At 40.3% G+C, this 21184-nt stretch overlaps 1 protein-coding gene across 3 annotated transcripts in view; it reads left to right on the forward strand.

Annotated features, from left to right (window-relative positions):
* LOC129844832 (kinesin-like protein KIF13A) overlaps positions 1-21184 on the forward strand; it is a 230719-nt gene that overhangs the window by 112822 nt on the left and 96713 nt on the right. For all 3 annotated transcript variants that reach the window (XM_055912980.1, XM_055912981.1, XM_055912982.1), the window contains exon 6: positions 5836-6016. In XM_055912980.1, the coding sequence (XP_055768955.1) occupies positions 5836-6016 (181 nt within the window). The remainder of the gene's footprint in view (positions 1-5835; positions 6017-21184) is intronic.

Consider the following 21184-nt stretch of genomic DNA (forward strand, 5'->3'; position numbering starts at 1 on the left):
TACCAGGAGACAGGCCAGTACATCAGGAGACGTGGAGGAGGCCGTAGGAGGGCAACAACCCAGCAGCAGGACCGCTACCTCCGCCTTTGTGCAAGGAGGTGCACTGCCAGCGCCCTGCAAAATGACCTCCAGCAGGCCACAAATGTGCATGTGTCAGCATATGGTCTCACAAGGGGTCTGAGGATCTCATATTGGTACCTAATGGCAGTCAGGCTACCTCTGGCGAGCACATGGAGGGCTGTGCGGCCCCACAAAGAAATGCCACCCCACACCATGACTGACCCCTCGCCAAACCGGTCATGCTGGAGGATGTTGCAGGCAGCAGAACGTTCTCCACGGAGTCTCCAGACTCTGTCACGTCTGTCACATGCGCTCCTGTGCTCAGTGTGAACCTGCTTTCATCTGTGAAGAGCACAGGGCGCCAGTGGCGAATTTGCCAATCTTGGTGTTTTCTGGCAAATGCCAAACGTCCTGCACGGTGTTGGGCTGTAAGCACAACCCCCACCTGTGGACGTCGGGCCCTCATACCACCCTCATGGAGTCTGTTTCTGACCGTTTGAGCAGACACATGCACATTTGTGGCCTGCTGGAGGTCATTTTGCAGGGTGCTGGCAGTGCACCTCCTTGCACAAAGGCGGAGGTAGCGGTCCTGCTGCTGGGTTGTTGCCCTCCTACGGCCTCCTCCACGTCTCCTGATGTACTGGCCTGTCTCCTGGTAGCGCCTGCATGCTCTGGACACTACGCTGACAGACACAGCAAACCTTTTTGCCACAGTTCGCATTGATGTGCCATCCTGGATGAACTGCACTACCTGAGCCACTTGTGTGGGTTGTAGACTCCGTCTCATGCTACCACTAGAGTGAGAGCACCGCCAGCATTCAAAAGGGACCAAAACATCAGCCAGGAAGCATAGGAACTGAGAAGTGGTCTGTGGTCACCACCTGCAGAATCACTCCTGTTTTGGGGGGTGTCTTGCTAATTGCCTATAATTTCCACCTTTTGTCTATTCCATTTGCACAACAGCATGTGAAATTTATTGTCAATCAGTGTTGCTTCCTAAGTGGACAGTTTGATTTCACAGAAGTGTGATTGACTTGGAGTTACATTGTGTTGTTTAAGTGTTCCCTTTATTTTTTTGAGCAGTGTACATTTGACCGTTATGCTTCTCGGTTTATATGTTAGTTTGCATAATTTAGTCAAATTAAATTAGCGTGTGTATTTTCGGTGGTTGTCATGCATCTTCTTTATCTATACAACTATCACACGCACCACCCATCACTTTCATTCTTTGAAACCTGAATGTTTTACTTCGTATTATGAGGCTTGTCTTACCTTGCTTCAAATTAGCATACACTCTTAGAAAAAAAGGGTGCTATCTAGAACCTAAACGTTTTTTGGGGCTGTCCCCATAGGAGAACCCTATGAAGAACTATATTTGGTTCCAGGCAGAACCCTTTTGGGTTCCATGTATAAACCTTTGCATAGAGGGTTCTACATGGAACCAATAGGGGTTGACCATGAACCAAAAAAGGTTCTACCTGGAGCCAAAAAGGGTTCTGCTATGGGGATAGACGAAGAACACTTTTGGAACCTTTTTTTCTAAGAGTGTCTAGGTAAAATCAGACCACAGAAACGTTGAGGCAATTATTTTATAAAGACGACATAGTGTCATGTTTGGAGAAGATTCCAAATTGTACTACCATTTCTACCAATCTGCAGGCCAGTAAGGAGTGTCATGTTTGGAGAAGATTCCAAATTGTACTACCATTTCTACCAATCTGTGGGCCAGTAAGGAGTGTCATGTTTGGAGAAGATTCCAAATTGTCCTACCATTTCTACCAATCTGTGGGCCAGTAAGGAGTGTCATGTTTGGAGAAGATTCCAAATTGTCCTACCATTTCTACCAATCTGTGGGCCAGTAAGGAGTGTCATGTTTGGAGAAGATTCCAAATTGTACTACCATTTCTACCAATCTGCGGGCCAGTAAGGAGTGTCATGTTTGGAGAAGATTCCAAATTGTCCTACCATTTCTACCAATCTGTGGGCCAGTAAGGAGTGTCATGTTTGGAGAAGATTCCAAATTGTCCTACCATTTCTACCAATCTGTGGGCCAGTAAGGAGTGTCATGTTTGGAGAAGATTCCAAATTGTACTACCATTTCTACCAATCTGCGGGCCAGTAAGGAGTGTCATGTTTGGAGAAGATTCCAAATTGTCCTACCATTTCTACCAATCTGCAGGCCAGTAAGGAGTGTCATGTTTGGAGAAGATTCCAAATTGTACTACCATTTCTACCAATCTGCAGGCCAGTAAGGAGTGTCATGTTTGGAGAAGATTCCAAATTGTACTACCATTTCTACCAATCTGCAGGCCAGTAAGGAGTGTCATGTTTGGAGAAGATTCCAAATTGTCCTACCATTTCTACCAATCTGCAGGCCAGTAAGGAGTGTCATGTTTGGAGAAGATTCCAAATTGTCCTTCCATTTCTACCAATCTGCAGGCCAGTAAGGAGTGTCATGTTTGGAGAAGATTCCAAATTGTCCTACCATTTCTACCAATCTGCAGGCCAGTAAGGAGTGTCATGTTTGGAGAAGATTCCAAATTGTACTACCATTTCTACCAATCTGCAGGCCAGTAAGGAGTGTCATGTTTGGAGAAGATTCCAAATTGTCCTACCATTTCTACCAATCTGTGGGCCAGTAATGAGTGTCATGTTTGGAGAAGATTCCAAATTGTCCTACCATTTCTACCAATCTGCAGGCCAGTAAGGAGTGTCATGTTTGGAGAAGATTCCAAATTGTACTACCATTTCTACCAATCTGCAGGCCAGTAAGGAGTGTCATGTTTGGAGAAGATTCCAAATTGTCCTACCATTTCTACCAATCTGTGGGCCAGTAATGAGTGTCATGTTTGGAGAAGATTCCAAATTGTCCTACCATTTCTACCAATCTGCAGGCCAGTAATGAGTTTCAGATGCACATTTTCGTGGAACAGTTTCATTTCAATAATAACGTTTTAGTTTAGCAAAATCATTGTCACGTGGTTAAACATAATAATCAGACTTCAATTTATACAAATAAAAATCTAAAAGTTAAAATTCAACCAATGTGAAAGCACAAGCCTCTGCCATATGGACACATTCATCGTGATCAATTGGCAGCTAAAGAAATGAGAGCATGGAACTCAGAGATCGCCTAGGCCGATTTCACACCGAGGCTTGGTGATTGTGGAGGGGGAGATTGTTGGAAAGATTTTTCAAATACTGTGAGGAACGATTATCATTTGCAAAAAACAGACGCCTTTATTGAAAATGAAATACAAAAATATCGAATTTACATAAGTATTCACACCCATGAGTCAATACATGTTAGAATCACCTTTGGCAGCAATTACAGCAGTGAGTCTTTCTAGGTAAGTCTCTAAGAGCTTTACACACCTGGATTGTACAATATTTGCACATTATTCTTTATCAAATTCTTCAAGCTCTGTCAAGTTGGTTGTTGATCACTGCTAGGCGGGTGTTTTCAAGTCTTGCCATAGATTTTCAAGCCGATTTAAGTCCAAACTGTAACTAGGCAACTCAGAAACATTCCATGTTGTCTTGGTAACCAACTCCAGTGTAGATTTGGCCTGGTGTTTTACGTTAATGTCCTGCTGAAAGGTTCATTTGTCTCCCAGTGTCTGTTGGAAAGCAGACAAAACCAGGTTTCCCTCTAGGATTTTGTCTGTGCTTAGCTCTATTCCATTTATTTTTATCCTAAAAAACTCCCTAGCACCTTGCCAATGACAAGCATACCCATAACATGATGCAGCCACCACCATGCTTGAAAATATGTGGTGGTACTCTGTGATGTGTTGTATTGGATTTGCCCCAAACATAACGCTTTGAATTCAGGACATAAAGTACATTTCTTTGCAACATTCTTTGCAGTTTTACTTTAGTGCCTTAGTGCAAACAGGATACATGTTTTGGAATATTTTTATTCTTTACAGTCTTCCTCCTTTTCACTCTGTCATTTAAGTTAGTATTGTGGAGTAACTACAATATTGTTGATCCATTATCCATTTTCTCCTGTCACAGCCATTAAACTCTGTAACTGTTTTAAAGTCACAATTGTTCTCATGGGGTAATCCTGAGCGGTTTCCTTCCTCTCCGGCAGCTGAGTTAGGAAGGACACCTGTGGCCAGCAGCATACCACCCTGCATTCCACTGCTGGCTTGCCTCTGACGCTAAGCAGGGTCCCTGGATGGTAGACCAGATGCTGCTGGAAGTGGTGTTTGGAGGGCCAGTAGGAGACACTTTGATCTGGTCTAAAATCAAATATCCAAATGCCCCAGGGCAGTGATTTGGGACATTGCCCTGTGTAGGGTGTCGTCTTTTGGATTGGACGTTAAACAGGTGTCCTGACTCTGTGGTCACTAAAGATCCCATGGCACTTATTGTTAGAGTATGGGTGTTAACCCTGGTGTCCTGGCTAAATTCCCAATCTGACCCTCAAACCATCACGGTCACCTAATCATCCCAAGCTTACTATTGGCTCATTACTCCTGAATTTATTTAGGCTTGCCATAACAAAGGGGTTGAATATTTATTGACTCAAGACAGTTCAGATTTTCATTTTCTATTAATTTGTTAACATCTCTAAAAAGATAATTCCACCTTGACATTATGAGGTATTGTGTGTAGGCAAGTGACACAAAATCTAAATTGAATCCATTTTAAATTCATGCTGTAACATAACATTTCTGAAGGCACTGTACAGGCTTGTGATTTGAGACAATCCAGTCAGTTTTGAAAAGAAGATTCTGATCCTCGATTCCTCTGTGTCTAAGTCATGCTCTCGGGTGAAGTATTTTAAATCATTTTCTTTCTGTATAGACAGAAGTAATTATAGAATTCTGACAACATGTATTTCACTTTACTTTAGGGGAAGCTATTGGACACGCTGTCGATGAAATACTTCCTCATATGCCATTTCTTTACTACCACTGGGGTTAACACCCTTACTCTTACGATTAGTGCCATAGTCGACTACCATTTCTCTATATCAACTTTCTTTTGTTGTCAAGAAGCCAAAGGCATAATTGTAGTCATATTAACAACTCATAGTTGTTGCATCTTTAGATCTCACCTTTTTCTAAAGGTGATTTTAATCTCTGTCACATATGAACCGCTTTCATCAGGTGCGCCGTTTAGAATGGGGTTTTCTCACACATTGCATTTCGGCAAATGTTTGAAAAGGACGTTTTATTGGCTGCTTTCACTACAGGAGCTGTCTTAAGAGGCATTACAATCATCTACATGTGATTTCTGTCATTCTGAGCACCGTGGGTGGTCGCCCCCAATGGGTTACGCACCCAATGCATATGGGTCCGGTAGAAATCTTTCTGGTCACCGTTTTCCTAACAGAAACCCTGCTGTAGTTCCAAACGGTCTGACTCAGGACCAAACAGTTGGCAGAATCCCTGTAGAATCCCTGAACAAACACATTTACAGACACGTTTTCAACACACCTGCAGTGAGCACATCAGATAGTTGCCGTAGAAACCCCCCAGACTTTGTTGTGGGTCTGTTTGCCAAAAACTCTTGGTTCAGATAAGTGCTGGTCCTTCTCTCTATGATCTCTATACTACCCGTATTTACTAAACAACATTGTCTCATTTACCAGTTTCTATTGGCTGCTGTTTAATCTCTGCTGTTGTCCCTTCCTGTCTCTCCATGTAGGTTCTGGTGTCTAGTCTGTACAGCTGGTGTGTAAAGGACTGTTGAAGTCTATATGTGTAGCTAAAGGCTCTGCTATGCTGTTGTCTGTGTCCCTTCCTGTCCTCTCTGCAGGGTCAGGGAAGTCCTTCTCCATGATGGGGAATAAGAAGGCTCCAGGGCTGATCCCCAGGCTGTGCTGCTCCCTGTTTGAGAGGATCGGCCGGGAGGACAGCCAGGTTCTCTCCTTCAAGGTGGAGGTCTCCTACATGGAGATATACAACGAGAAGGTCCGTGACCTGCTGGACCCTAAAGGGTGAGTTTAGACAGACGGACGGATGGACACACACACACACACACACACACACACACACACACACACACACACACACACACACACACACACACACACACACACACACACACACACACACACACACGCTCACTCTAACTTGACTTGATATACCAAGGTGGCTTAGCAGTTCAGACGTATTTTTCCGTGTTGTCGTGTCGTGTCCTGTATATATATATATTTACACCTTTTCTTCACATATCTTTATTTATTTTATTATCCAAGAACTCAACTACAAAAGCTTTCCTGCAAAAGCTTTCCTGCAACCCGCTTCACCAATTACAATAAGTACTATTTACCTCAATCTGAAAATCCATCGTGGAAGATAGCCAGGGGCTAATTCAGAAGCTAGCCTGAAAGCTAATCCAGAAGCTACTCCGATAGCTAGCCAGAAGCTAATCTGTAGCTGCCCCGAAATTAGCCGGTTTGCTGGCTAGCGTTGGTGTTTCAGCTGCCCACGTTTTGCGGTCATCAGCTATTCCTCTAGCTCGATAATCTACCGGCACTTTTGTGCAACGCGACTCGGACCGGAGCATTCCGGGACTTTTTTTCTCTCAGTTTCCCCGGATTCCAACCGCAGCCTCTGGACACTTGCACCTTGATTTCGCAGCTAGCTAGCTGCATACCGTGTGACTATTGGCTTACGTCGACCCCGGAGCTAACTCAAATCATGCTGGAGCTAGCCAGCTGAGGAGTTCCATCACCATCCGGACCCGCTTCTTTGTTGCTGCTGCAGATACGGAACCCCACCGGGCCTTCACGACTGACTGCCGACGTTATCTGCCCGAGGGATTTATCCAACCGGCACCTCCGTCCCGGCGTTACCTGAACGCTCATCTGAGGCCCGCTAATCGTTAGCTGTCTTATCGGCTGCTATCTGAACAAAACCCCACTACACGGAACCTACCGACGGAAACGCACGAGGTATCTACAAACAGACCTCCATCCTATGCTGCTACCGATAGCCATATACCCGGCCAGCTGTCTGGATCGCCACGACCCCAACCAACCTCTACTCACTGGACCCTTATTTATCACTCGATTAAGCTTGCCTCTCCTTAATGTAAATATGCCTTGTCCATTGCTGTTCTGGTTAGTGTTTATTGGCTTATTTCACTGTAGAGATTCTAGCCCTGCTCTCTATACCATATCCAACCCTGCAGTTCCACCACCCACATATGCGATGACATCACCTGGTTTCAATGATGTTTCTAGAGACAAGATCTCTCTCATCATCACTCAATACCTAGGTTTACCTCCACTGTATTCACATCCTACCATACCTTTGTCTGTACATTATTCCTTTAAACTATTTTATCGCCCCCAGAAACTTCCTTTTACTCTCTGCTCTGGTAGCTCTAGGCGACCAATTCTCATAGCTTTTAGCCGTACCATTATCCTACTTCTCCTCTGTTCCTCTGGTGATGTAGAGGTGAATCCAGGCCCTGCAGTACCTGGCTCCACTCCTATTCCCCAGGCGCTCTCTTTTGATGACTTCTGTAACCGTAATAGCCTTGGCTTCATGCATGTTAACATTAGGAGCCTCCTCCCTAAGTTTGTTTTGTTCACTGCTTTAGCACACTCTACCAACCCGGATGTTTTAGCCGTGTCTGAATCCTGGCTTAGAAAGACCACCAAAAATTCAGACATTTTTATCCCCAATTACAATATTTTCAGACAAGATAGAACGGCCAAAGGGGGCGGTGTTGCAATCTACTGCAAAGACTGCCTGCAGAGTTCTGTTATACTATCCAGGTCTGTTCCCAAACAATTTGAACTTCTACTTTTAAAAATCCACCTCTCTAAAAACAAGTCTCTCACCGTTGCCGCCTGCTATAGACCACCCTCTGCCCCCAGCTGTGCTCTGGACACTATATGTGAACTGATTGCCCCCCATCTATCTTCAGAGCTCGTGCTGCTAGGCGACCTAAATTTGAACATGCTCAACACCCCAGTCACCCTACAATCTAAGCTTGATGCCCTCAATCTCACACAAATTATTAATGAACCTACCAGGTACCACCCCAATTCCGTAAACACGGGTACCCTCATAGATATCATCCTAACAAACTTGCCCTCCAAATACACCTCTGCTGTTTTTAACCAAGATCTCAGCGATCACTGCCTCATTGCCTGCATCCATAATGGGTCAGCGGTCAAACGACCTCCACTCATCACTGTCAAACGCTCCCTGAAACACTTCAGCGAGCAGGCCTTCCTAATTGACCTGGCCGGGGTATCCTGGAAGGATATTGATCTCATCCCGTCAGTAGAGGATGCCTGGTCATTTTTTAAAAATGCCTTCCTCACCATCTTGAATAAGCATGCCCCATTCAAGAAATTTAGAACCAGGAACAGATATAGCCCTTGGTTCTCTCCTGACCTGACTGCCCTTAACCAACAGAAAAACATCCTATGGCGTTCTGCATTAGCATCGAACAGCCCCCGTGATATGCAACTTTTCAGGGAAGCCAGAAACCAATATACACAGGCAGTTAGAACAGCCAAGGCTAGCTTTTTCAAGCAGAAATTTGCTTCCTGCAACACAAATTCAAAAAAGTTCTGGGACACCGTAAAGTCCATGGAGAATAAGAACACCTCCTCCCAGCTTCCAACCGCCCTGAAGATAGGAAACACTGTCACCACCGACAAATCCACTATAATTGAGAATTTCAATAAGCATTTTTCTACGGCTGGCCATGCTTTCCACCTGGCTACCCCTACCCGGGACAACAGCACTGCCCTCCCCTCTGCTACTCGCCCAAGCCTTCCCCATTTCTCTTTCTCCCAAATACAGTCAGCTGATGTTCTTAATGAGCTGCAAAATCTGGACCCTTACAAATCAGCCGGGCTAGATAATCTGGACCCTTTCTTTCTAAAACTATCTGCTGAAATTGTTGCCACCCCTATTACTAGCCTCTTCAACCTCTCTTTCGTGTCGTCTGAGATCCCCAAAGATTGGAAAGCGGCTGCGGTTATCCCCCTCTTCAAAGGGGGGGACACCCTTGACCCTAACTGCTACAGACCTATATCTATCCTACCCTGCCTTTCTAAGGTCTTCGAAAGCCAAGTCAACAAACAGATTGCCGACCATTTCGAATCACACCACACCTTCTCCGCTATGCAATCTGGTTTCAGAGCTGGTCATGGGTGCACCTCAGCCACGCTCAAGGTCATAAACGATATCGTAACCGCCATCGATAGGAAACAATACTGTGCAGCCGTATTCATTGACCTGGCCAAGGCTTTTGACTCTGTCAATCACCACATCCTCATTGGCAGACTCGACAGCCTTGGTTTCTCTAATGATTGCCTCGCCTGGTTCACCAACTACTTCTCTGATAGAGTTCAGTGTGTCAAATCGGAGGGTCTGTTGTCCGGGCCTCTGGCAGTCTCTATGGGGGTGCCACAGGGTTCAATTCTTGGACCGACTCTCTTCTCTGTTTACATCAATGATGTCGCTCTTGCTGCTGGTGATTCTCTGATCCACCTCTACGCAGACGACACTATTCTGTATACTTCTGGCCCTTCTTTTGACACTGTGTTAACAACCCTCCAGGCGAGCTTCAATGCCATACAACTCTCCTTCCGTGGCCTCCAACTGCTCTTAAATACAAGTAAAACCAAATGCATGCTCTTCAACCGATCGCTGCCTGCTCCTGCCCGCCTGTCCAACATCACTACTTTGGACGGCTCTGACTTAGAATATGTGGACAACTACAAATACCTAGGTGTCTGGTTAGACTGTAAACTCTCCTTCCAGACCCACATCAAACATCTCCAATCCAAAGTCAAATCTAGAATTGGCTTCCTATTCCGCAACAAAGCATCCTTTACTCATGCTGCCAAACATACCCTTGTAAAACTGACCATCCTACCAATCCTCGACTTCGGTGATGTCATTTACAAAATAGCCTCCAAAACCCTACTCAATAAATTGGATGCAGTCTATCACAGTGCCATCCGTTTTGTCACCAAAGCCCCATATACTACCCACCACTGCGACCTGTACACTCTCGTTGGCTGGCCCTCGCTTCATACTCGTCGCCAAACCCATTGGTTCCAGGTCATCTACAAGACCCTGCTAGGTAAAGTCCCCCCTTATCTCAGCTCGCTGGTCACCATAGCAGCACCTACCCGTAGCACGCGCTCCAGCAGGTATATCTCTCTAGTCACCCCCAAAACCAATTCTTCCTTTGGACGCCTCTCCTTCCAGTTCTCTGCTGCCAATGACTGGAACGAACTACAAAAATCTCTGAAACTGGAAACACCTATCTCCCTCACTAGCTTTAAGCACCAGCTGTCAGAGCAGCTCATAGATTACTGCACCTGTACATAACCCATCTACAATTTAGCCCAAACAACTACCTCTTTACCTACTGTATTTATTTATTAATTTATTTTGCTCCTTTGCACCCCATTATTTCTGTCTCTACTTTGCACTTTCTTCCAATGCAAACCAACCATTCCAGTGTTTTTTTTTAGTTTTTATTTTACTTGCTGTGTTGTACTCACTTCTTCTCCATGGCCTTTTTATATTTTTATTTATTTATACATATATCTGTTTGCCTTCACCTCCCTTATCTCACCTCACTTGCTCACATTGTATATAGACTTATTTTTTTATTTTTTTCACTGTATTATTGACTATATGTTTGTTTTTACTCCATGTGTAACTATGTGTTGTTGTATGTGTCGAACTGCTTTGCTTTATCTTGGCCAGGTCGCAATTGTAAATGAGAACGTGTTCTCAATTTGCCTACCTGGTTAAATAAAGGTTAAATAAAAAATAAAAATAAACTAGTGTCTTTGCTTTGGAGTAGCCCCATCATCTAGAGGGAGAGAGCATGATGCTCCTTCATCATCTATGCCAGAGGGAGAGAGCATGATGCTCCTTCATCATCTATGCCAGAGGGAGAGAGCATGATGCTCCTTCATCATCTATGCCAGAGGGAGAGAGCATGATGCTCCTTCATCATCTATGCCAGAGGGAGAGAGCATGATGCTCCTTCATCATCTGTGCCAGAGGGAGAGGGCATGATGCTCCTTCATCATCTATGCCAGAGGGAGAGAGCATGATGCTCCTTCATCATCTATGCCAGAGGGAGAGAGCATGATGCTCCTTCATCATCTGTGCCAGTCCATTTTCACCTCCACTATAATGTGGTGAAGGATTTTCACGTCCACTATAATGTGGTGAAGGATTTTCACGTCCACTATAATGTGGTGAAGGATTTTCACCTCCACTATAATGTGGTGAAGGATTTTCACGTCCACTATAATGTGGTGAAGGATTTTCACGTCCACTATAATGTGGTGAAGGATTTTAACGTCCACTATAATGTGGTGAAGGATTTTCACGTCCACTATAATGTGGTGAAGGATTTTCACGTCCACTATAATGTGGTGAAGGATTTTCACGTCCACTATAATGTGGTGAAGGATTTTCACGTCCACTATAATGTGGTGAAGGATTTTCACGTCCACTATAATGTGGTGAAGGATTTTCACGTCCACTATAATGTGGTGAAGGATTTTCACGTCCACTATAATGTGGTGAAGGATTTTCACGTCCAGTATAATGTGGTGAAGGATTTTCACGTCCACTATAATGTGGTGAAGGATTTTCACGTCCAGTATAATGTGGTGAAGGATTTTCACGTCCACTATAATGTGGTGAAGGATTTTCACGTCCACTATAATGTGGTGAAGGATTTTCACGTCCACTATAATGTGGTGAAGGATTTTCACGTCCACTATAATGTGGTGAAGGATTTTCACGTCCACTATAATGTGGTGAAGGATTTTCACGTCCACTATAATGTGGTGAAGGATTTTCACGTCCACTATAATGTGGTGAAGGATTTTCACGTCCACTATAATGTGGTGAAGGATTTTCACGTCCACTATAATGTGGTGAAGGATTTTCACGTCCACTATAATGTGGTGAAGGATTTTCACGTCCACTATAATGTGGTGAAGGATTTTCACGTCCACTATAATGTGGTGAAGGATTTTCACGTCCAGTATAATGTGGTGAAGGATTTTCACGTCCACTATAATGTGGTGAAGGATTTTCACGTCCAGTATAATGTGGTGAAGGATTTTCACGTCCACTATAATGTGGTGAAGGATTTTCACGTCCACTATAATGTGGTGAAGGATTTTCACGTCCACTATAATGTGGTGAAGGATTTTCACGTCCACTATAATGTGGTGAAGGATTTTCACGTCCACTATAATGTGGTGAAGGATTTTCACGTCCACTATAATGTGGTGAAGGATTTTCACGTCCACTATAATGTGGTCAAGGATTAGTCAAAATCCACTTATTGTTTTCTGACACATTGATTTATTTGATTATATTCCGCGTTTCACATGCAGACAGGAAGTACTGGCGCACGGGCTTACTGTACGTTGACCAACAGCAAGCTTGATTGGTTTATAAATGGTGTGGAACTGACTGAATAAAGTCGATCTCGTATATCCTCGCCCTTCATAAATCACACAGTGGAGTTATACAGTATGTCTAGGATATCGCATCAGGACAAGTGAACTAAAGATTTTCCATATGAAGTCCATCAGGACAAGTTAACTAAAGATTCTCCATATGAAGTCCATCAGGACAAGTAAACTAGAGATTCTCCATATGAAGTCCATCAGGACAAGTAAACTAGAGATTTTCCATATGAAGTCCATCAGGACAAATAAACTAAAGGTTTTCCATAGGAAGTCCATCAGGACAAGTAAACTAAAGATTCTCCATATGAAGTCCATCAGGACAAGTAAACTAAAGGTTTTCCATAGGAAGTCCATCAGGACAAGTAAACTAAAGATTCTCCATAGGAAGTCCACCAGGACAAGTAAACTAAAGATTCTCCATATGAAGTCCATCAGGACAAGTAAACTAAAGATTTTCCATAGGAAGTCCATCAGGACAAGTAAACTAAAGATTTTCCATAGGAAGTCCATCAGGACAAGTAAACTAAAGATTTTCCATAGGAAGTCCATCAGGACAAGTAAACTAGAGATTTTCCATAGGAAGTCCATCAGGACAAGTAAACTAAAGATTTTCCATAGGAAGTCCATCAGGACAAGTAAACTAAAGATTTTCCATAGGAAGTCCATCAGGACAAGTAAACTAGAGATTTTCCATAGGAAGTCCATCAGGACAAGTAAACTAAAGATTTTCCATAGGAAGTCCATCAGGACAAGTAAACTAAAGATTTTCCATAGGAAGTCCATCAGGACAAGTAAACTAAAGATTTTCCATAGGAAGTCCATCAGGACAAGTAAACTAAACATTCTCCATAGGAAGTCCATCAGGACTTGCCAGACAGTGACGTTAAAGTGAGGGACTCGTCAGTAGCCAACCAAATCGCATTGGTAAGAGAGCAGTTAATTTGGCTTCCTAATTTGCATACCGGTAGGTTTTTTGGTGATTATCTGCAGATAAATGATGACAACGTTGGATAAGGATGGTGAATCCTCCTCACTGCAGGAACAATAGGTAGACTAGTGTGGACATAGCCCACGACTAGCACCTGCTTCAATCTTCAATCATACCTGTATTGCAGATTGTCTAGAAAATGCCTCTTAAAAGGAAGCTTGAAGCCTGTGGAAGTCAGCAGCCTCTTACAATATTCATTAAAGACCGTTGAGGAAATGCCTCTTAAAAGGAAGCTTGAAGCCTGTGGAAGTCAGCAGCCTCTTACAATATTCATTAAAGACCGTTGAGGAAATGCCTCTTAAAAGGAAGCTTGAAGCCTGTGGAAGTCAGCAGCCTCTTACAATATTCATTAAAGACCGTTGAGGAAATGCCTCTTAAAAGGAAGCTTGAAGCCTGTGGAAGTCAGCAGCCTCTTACAATATTCATTAAAGACCGTTGAGGAAATGCCTCTTAAAAGGAAGCTTGAAGCCTGTGGAAGTCAGCAGCCTCTTACAATATTCATTAAAGACCGTTGAGGAAATGCCTCTTAAAAGGAAGCTTGAAGTCTGTGGAAGAAATATGTTGGTCAGTTGTTTTTAATAATAAATGACATACTGCAATTCACAGAGAGTTGCAGACACTTGTTGAAATTCTTTCATTCATTGAACTATTGTTCTCTCTCTTCTCTGAACACGTACGGACCCAGAACGTAATTCAGCATCTGTCCTGTTTATTTTACACCCATTCTTCCAACTGATAAAGTTCCCGTCACACTATTTGTTTGATTTAAATGTAACCTTTAATTTATTTGGGCTATTTACTCAATTTCTATTTTAATACAGTACATATAGTAGGTCTGTTTTAATACAGTAGGTCTGTTGTAATACAGTACATACAGTAGGTCTGTTTTAATACAGTACATACAGTAGGTCTGTTTTAATACAGTACATATAGTAGGTCTGTTTTAATACAGTAGATCTGTTTTAATACAGTACATACAGTAGGTCTGTTTTAATACAGTAGGTCTGTTTTAATACAGTACATATAGTAGGTCTGTTTTAATACAGTACATACAGTAGGTCTGTTTTAATACAGTAGGTCTGTTTTAATACAGTAGGTCTGTTTTAATACAGTACATACAGTAGGTCTGTTTTAATACAGTACATATAGTAGGTCTGTTTTAATACAGTAGGTCTGTTTTAATACAGTACATATAGTAGGTCTGTTTTAATACAGTACATACAGTAGGTCTGTTTTAATACAGTAGATCTGTTTTAATACAGTAGGTCTGTTTTAATACAGTACATACAGTAGGTCTGTTTTAATACAGTACATATAGTAGGTCTGTTTTAATACAGTAGGTCTGTTTTAATACAGTACATACAGTAGGTCTGTTTTATTACAGTAGGTCTGTTTTAATACAGTAGGTCTGTTTTAATACAGTACATACAGTAGGTCTGTTTTAATACAGTAGGTCTGTTTTAATACAGTACATATAGTAGGTCTGTTTTAATACAGTAGGTCTGTTTTAACACAGTACATATAGTAGGTCTGTTTTAATACAGTAGATCTGTTTTAATACAGTACATACAGCAGGTCTGTTTTAATACAGTAGGTCTGTTTTAATACAGTACATATAGTAGGTCTGTTTTAATACAGTACATACAGTAGGTCTGTTTTAATACAGTAGGTCTGTTTTAATACAGTAGGTCTGTTTTAATACAGTAGGTCTGTTTTAATACAGTACATACAGTAGGTCTGTTTTAATACAGTACATATAGTAGGTCTGTTTTAATACAGTGGGTCTGTTTTAATACAGTACATACAGTAGGTCTGTTTTAATACAGTAGGTCTGTTTTAATACAGTACATATAGTAGGTCTGTTTTAATACAGTACATACAGTAGGTCTGTTTTAATACAGTAGGTCTGTTTTAATACAGTAGGTCTGTTTTAATACAGTACATATAGTAGGTCTGTTTTAATACAGTACATACAGTAGGTCTGTTTTAATGCAGTAGGTCTGTTTTAATACAGTACATATAGTAGGTCTGTTTTAATACAGTAGGTCTGTTTTAATACAGTAGGTCTGTTTTAATACAGTAGGTCTGTTTTAATACAGTACATACAGTAGGTCTGTTTTAATACAGTAGCTCTGTTTTAATACAGTAGGTCTGTTTTAATACAGTACATACAGTAGGTCTGTTTTAATACAGTACATACAGTAGGTCTGTTTTAATACAGTAGGTCTGTTTTAATACAGTACATACAGTAGGTCTGTTTTAATACAGTAGGTCTGTTTTAATACAGTACATATAGTAGGTCTGTTTTAATACAGTACATACAGTCTGTCTTTTTTAATACAGTACATACAGTAGGTCTGTTTTAATACAGTACACACAGTAGGTCTGTTTTAATACAGTACATACAGTAGGTCTGTTTTAATACAGTACATACAGTAGATCTGTTGTAATACAGTCGGTCTGTTTTAATACAGTAGGTCTGTTTTAATACAGTACATACAGTAGGTCTGTTGTAATACAGTACATACAGTAGGTCTGTTTTAATACAGTAGGTCTGTTTTAATACAGTACATAAGGCATGTCTGTTTTAATACAGTAGGTCTGTTTTAATACAGTACATATAGTAGGTCTGTTTTAATACAGTACACGCAGTAGGTCTGTTTTAATACAGTAGGGCTGTTGTAATACAGTACATATAGTAGGTCTGTTTTAATACAGTAGGTCTGTTTTAATACAGTACACACAGTAGGTCTGTTTTAATACAGTAGGTCTGTTTTAATACAGTACATACAGTAGGTCTGTTTTAATACAGTAGGTCTGTTTTAATACAGTACACGCAGTAGGTCTGTTTTAATACAGTAGGGCTGTTGTAATACAGTACATACAGTAGGTCTTTTTTAATACAGTACATATAGTAGGTCTGTTTTAATACAGTAGGTCTGTTTTAATACAGTAGGTCTGTTTTAATATAGTCGGTCTGTTTTAATACAGTAAATATAGTAGGCTGTTTTAATACAGTAGGTCTGTTTTAATACAGTACATACAGTAGGTCTGTTTTAATACAGTAGGTATGTTTTAATACAGTACATATAGTAGGTCTGTTTTAATACAGTACATACAGTAGGTCTGTTTTAATACAGTAGGTCTGTTTTAATACAGTACATATAGTAGGTCTGTTTTAATACAGTACATACAGTAGGTCTGTTTTAATGCAGTAGGTCTGTTTTAATACAGTACATATAGTAGGTCTGTTTTAATACAGTAGGTCTGTTTTAATACAGTACATATAGTAGGTCTGTTTTAATACAGTACATACAGTAGGTCTGTTTTAATACAGTACACACAGTAGGTCTGTTTTAATACAGTAGGTCTGTTTTAATACAGTAGGTCTGTTTTAATACAGTACATACAGTAGGTCTGTTTTAATACAGTAGGTCTGTTTTAATACAGTACATACTGTGGGTCTGTTTTAATACAGTAGGTCTGTTTTAATACAGTACATATAGTAGGTCTGTTTTAATACAGTAGGTCTGTTTTAATACAGTACATACAGTCAGTCTTTTTTAATACAGTAGGTCTGTTTTAATACAGTACATACAGTAGGTCTGTTTTAATACAGTACATACAGTAGATCTGTTTTAATACAGTACGTCTGTTTTAATACAGTACATACAGTAGGTCTGTTTTAATACAGTACACACAGTAGGTCTGTTTTAATACAGTACATACAGTAGATCTGTTGTAATACAGTAGGTCTGTTTTAATACAGTAGGTCTGTTTTAATACAGTACATACAGTAGGTATGTTGTAATACAGTACATACAGTAGGTCTGTTTTAATACAGTAGGTCTGTTTTAATACAGTACATAAGGCATGTCTGTTTTAATACAGTACATATAGTAGGTCTGTTTTAATACAGTACACGCAGTAGGTCTGTTTTAATACAGTAGGGCTGTTGTAATACAGTACATACAGTAGGTCTGTTTTAATACAGTAGGTCTGTTTTAATACAGTACATACAGTAGGTCTGTTTTAATACAGTAGGTCTGTTTTAATACAGTAGGTCTGTTTTAATACAGTACATACTGTGGGTCTGTTTTAATACAGTAGGTCTGTTTTAATACAGTACATATAGTAGGTCTGTTTTAATACAGTAGGTCTGTTTTAATACAGTACATACAGTCGGTCTTTTTTAATACAGTAGGTCTGTTTTAATACAGTACATACAGTAGGTCTGTTTTAATACAGTACATACAGTAGATCTGTTTTAATACAGTACGTCTGTTTTAATACAGTACATACAGTAGGTCTGTTTTAATACAGTACACACAGTAGGTCTGTTTTAATACAGTACATACAGTAGATCTGTTGTAATACAGTAGGTCTGTTTTAATACAGTAGGTCTGTTTTAATACAGTACATACAGTAGGTCTGTTGTAATACAGTACATACAGTAGGTCTGTTTTAATACAGTAGGTCTGTTTTAATACAGTACATAAGGCATGTCTGTTTTAATACAGTACATATAGTAGGTCTGTTTTAATACAGTACAAGCAGTAGGTCTGTTTTAATACAGTAGGGCTGTTGTAATACAGTACATACAGTAGGTCTGTTTTAATACAGTAGGTCTGTTTTAATACAGTACATACAGTAGGTCTGTTTTAATACAGTAGGTCTGTTTTAATACAGTACATATAGTAGGTCTGTTTTAATACAGTAGGTCTGTTTTAATACAGTACATATAGTAGGTCTGTTTTAATACAGTAGGTCTGTTTTAATACAGTACATACAGTAGGTCTGTTTTAATACAGTAGGTCTGTTTTAATACAGTACATATAGTCGGTCTGTTTTAATACAGTAAATATAGTACGACTGTTTTAATACAGTAGGTCTGTTTTAATACAGTACATATAGTAGGTCTGTTTTAATACAGTAGGTCTGTTTTAATACAGTACATATAGTAGGTCTGTTTTAATACAGTACATACAGTAGGTCTGTTTTAATACAGTACACACAGTAGGTCTGTTTTAATACAGTAGGTCTGTTTTAATACAGTAGGTCTGTTTTAATACAGTACATACAGTAGGTCTGTTTTAACACAGTAGGTCTGTTTTAATACAGTACATACAGTAGGTCTGTTTTAATACAGTAGGTCTGTTTTAATACATTACATACAGTAGGTCTGTTTTAATACAGTACATACAGTAGGTCTGTTTTAATACAGTAGGTCTGTTTTAATACAGTGCATACAGTAGGTCTGTTTTAATACAGTAGGTCTGTTTTAATACAGTACATATAGTAGGTCTGTTTTAATACAGTACATACAGTAGGTCTTTTTTAATACAGTACATACAGTAGGTCTGTTTTAATACAGTACACACAGTAGGTCTGTTTTAATACAGTACATACAGTAGGTCTGTTTTAATACTGTAGGTCTGTTTTAATACAGTACATACAGTAGGTCTGTTTTAATACAGTACACACAGTAGGTCTGTTGTAATACAGTACATATAGTAGGTCTGTTTTAATACAGTAGGTCTGTTTTAATACAGTACATACAGTAGGTCTGTTTTAATACAGTACATACAGTAGGTCTGATGTAATACAGTAGGTCTGTTTTAATACAGTAGGTCTGTTTTAATACAGTACATACAGTAGGTCTGTTGTAATACAGTACATACAGTAGGTCTGTTTTAATACAGTAGGTCTGTTTTAATACAGTACATACAGTAGGTCTGTTTTAATACAGTACACACAGTAGGTCTGTTTTAATACAGTACACACAGTAGGTCTGTTTTAATACAGTAGGTCTGTTTTAATACAGTACATACAGTAGGTCTGTTTTAATACAGTACACACAGTAGGTCTGTTTTAATACAGTACATACAGCATGTCTGTTTTAATACAGTACATACAGTAGGTCTGTTTTAATACAGTACATACAGTAGGTCTGTTTTAATACAGTACACACAGTAGGTCTGTTGTAATACAGTAGGTCTGTTTTAATACAGTACATACAGTAGGTCTGTTTTAATACAGTACACACAGTAGGTCTGTTGTAATACAGTACATATAGTAGGTCTGTTTTAATACAGTACATATAGTAGGTCTGTTTCAATACAGTAGGTCTGTTTTAATACAGTACATATAGTAGGTCTGTTTTAATACAGTACACACAGTAGGTCTGTTTTAATACAGTAGGTCTGTTTTAATACAGTACATATAGTAGGTCTGTTTTAATACGGTACATACAGTAGGTCTGTTTTAATACAGTACATATAGTAGGTCTGTTTTAATACAGTAGGTCTGTTTTAATACAGTACATCTAGTAGGTCTGTTTTAATACAGTAGGTCTGTTTTAATACAGTACATATAGTAGGTCTGTTTTAATACAGGAGGTCTGTTTTAATACAGTACATATAGTAGGTCTGTTTTAATACAGTAGGTCTGTTTTAAAACAGTACATACAGTAGGTCTGTTTTAATACAGTAGGTCTGTTTTAATACAGTACATATAGTAGGTCTGTTTTAATACAGTAGGTCTGTTTTAATACAGTACATATAGTAGGTCTGTTTTAATACAGTAGGTCTGTTTTAATACAGTACATATAGTAGGTCTGTTTTAATACAGTAGGTCTGTTTTAATACAGTACATATAGTAGGTCTGTTTTAATACAGTAGGTCTGTTTTAATACAGTACATACAGTAGGTCTGTTTTAATACAGTACATATAGTAGGTCTGTTTTAATACAGTAGGTCTGTTTTAATACAGTACATACAGTAGGTCTGTTTTAATACAGTAGGTCTGTTTTAATACAGTACATACAGTAGGTCTGTTTTAATACAGTACATACAGTAGTTTTAATACAGTAGGTCTGTTTTAATACAGTACACACAGTAGGTCGGTTTTAATACAGTACATATAGTAGGTCTGTTTTAATACAGTAGGTCTGTTTTAATACAGTACACACAGTAGGTCTTGTGGCATTCTAATGATCTTGGTTCCAATCCCTGTCGGTCGGATACCCAATCAGCTCTCTGTGTACAAGCTCTCTGCTTGTTCCTAGTCTACAGGCACGTGTCCATGTACACAATGAAGCTCTGGGACCTTATGTTGACTGTCAAGTATTTTCTGATTCAGCTGCATTCTTAACAGATCTCATTCGGTCTGCGTCTGACAGGAGGGAGGGTTAACTGACTGACTGTGTATCAGGTACAGCTGTTAGAGAGCAGGGGAGGGTGTGTGTGTACGTGTGTGTGTGGACACTGGACAGCCCGAGAGAAGGACAACATTGGAGCTCTCTGTCTGTGTAGCTGCAGATGTCTGTGAGAGGAGAGGATATAGCCCAGTCAGTCCCAGCTCCATGGAACTGACCTCTCTGTTATTTCCTGGATGAGACTCTCTCTCTCTCTCTCTCTCTCTCTCTCTCTCTCTCTCTCTCTCTCTCTCGCTCTCTGTCTCTCACACACAAACACACCCTGGCTCTATGTGTATCTCTGTGTGTATCTCTGTGTGTCTCTGTGTATCTCTGTATATATCTCTGTGTGTATCTCTGTGTGTATCTCTGTATATATCTCTGTGTGTATCTCTGTATGTATCTTTGTGTGTATCTCTGTATATATCAGTGTGTGTCTCTGTATATATCGCTGTATATATATCTGTGTGTATCTCTGTGTATATCT

The sequence above is a fragment of the Salvelinus fontinalis genome, unplaced genomic scaffold (genome assembly GCF_029448725.1).
Source record: "Salvelinus fontinalis isolate EN_2023a unplaced genomic scaffold, ASM2944872v1 scaffold_0236, whole genome shotgun sequence".
NCBI classification, from domain to species: domain Eukaryota; kingdom Metazoa; phylum Chordata; class Actinopteri; order Salmoniformes; family Salmonidae; genus Salvelinus; species Salvelinus fontinalis.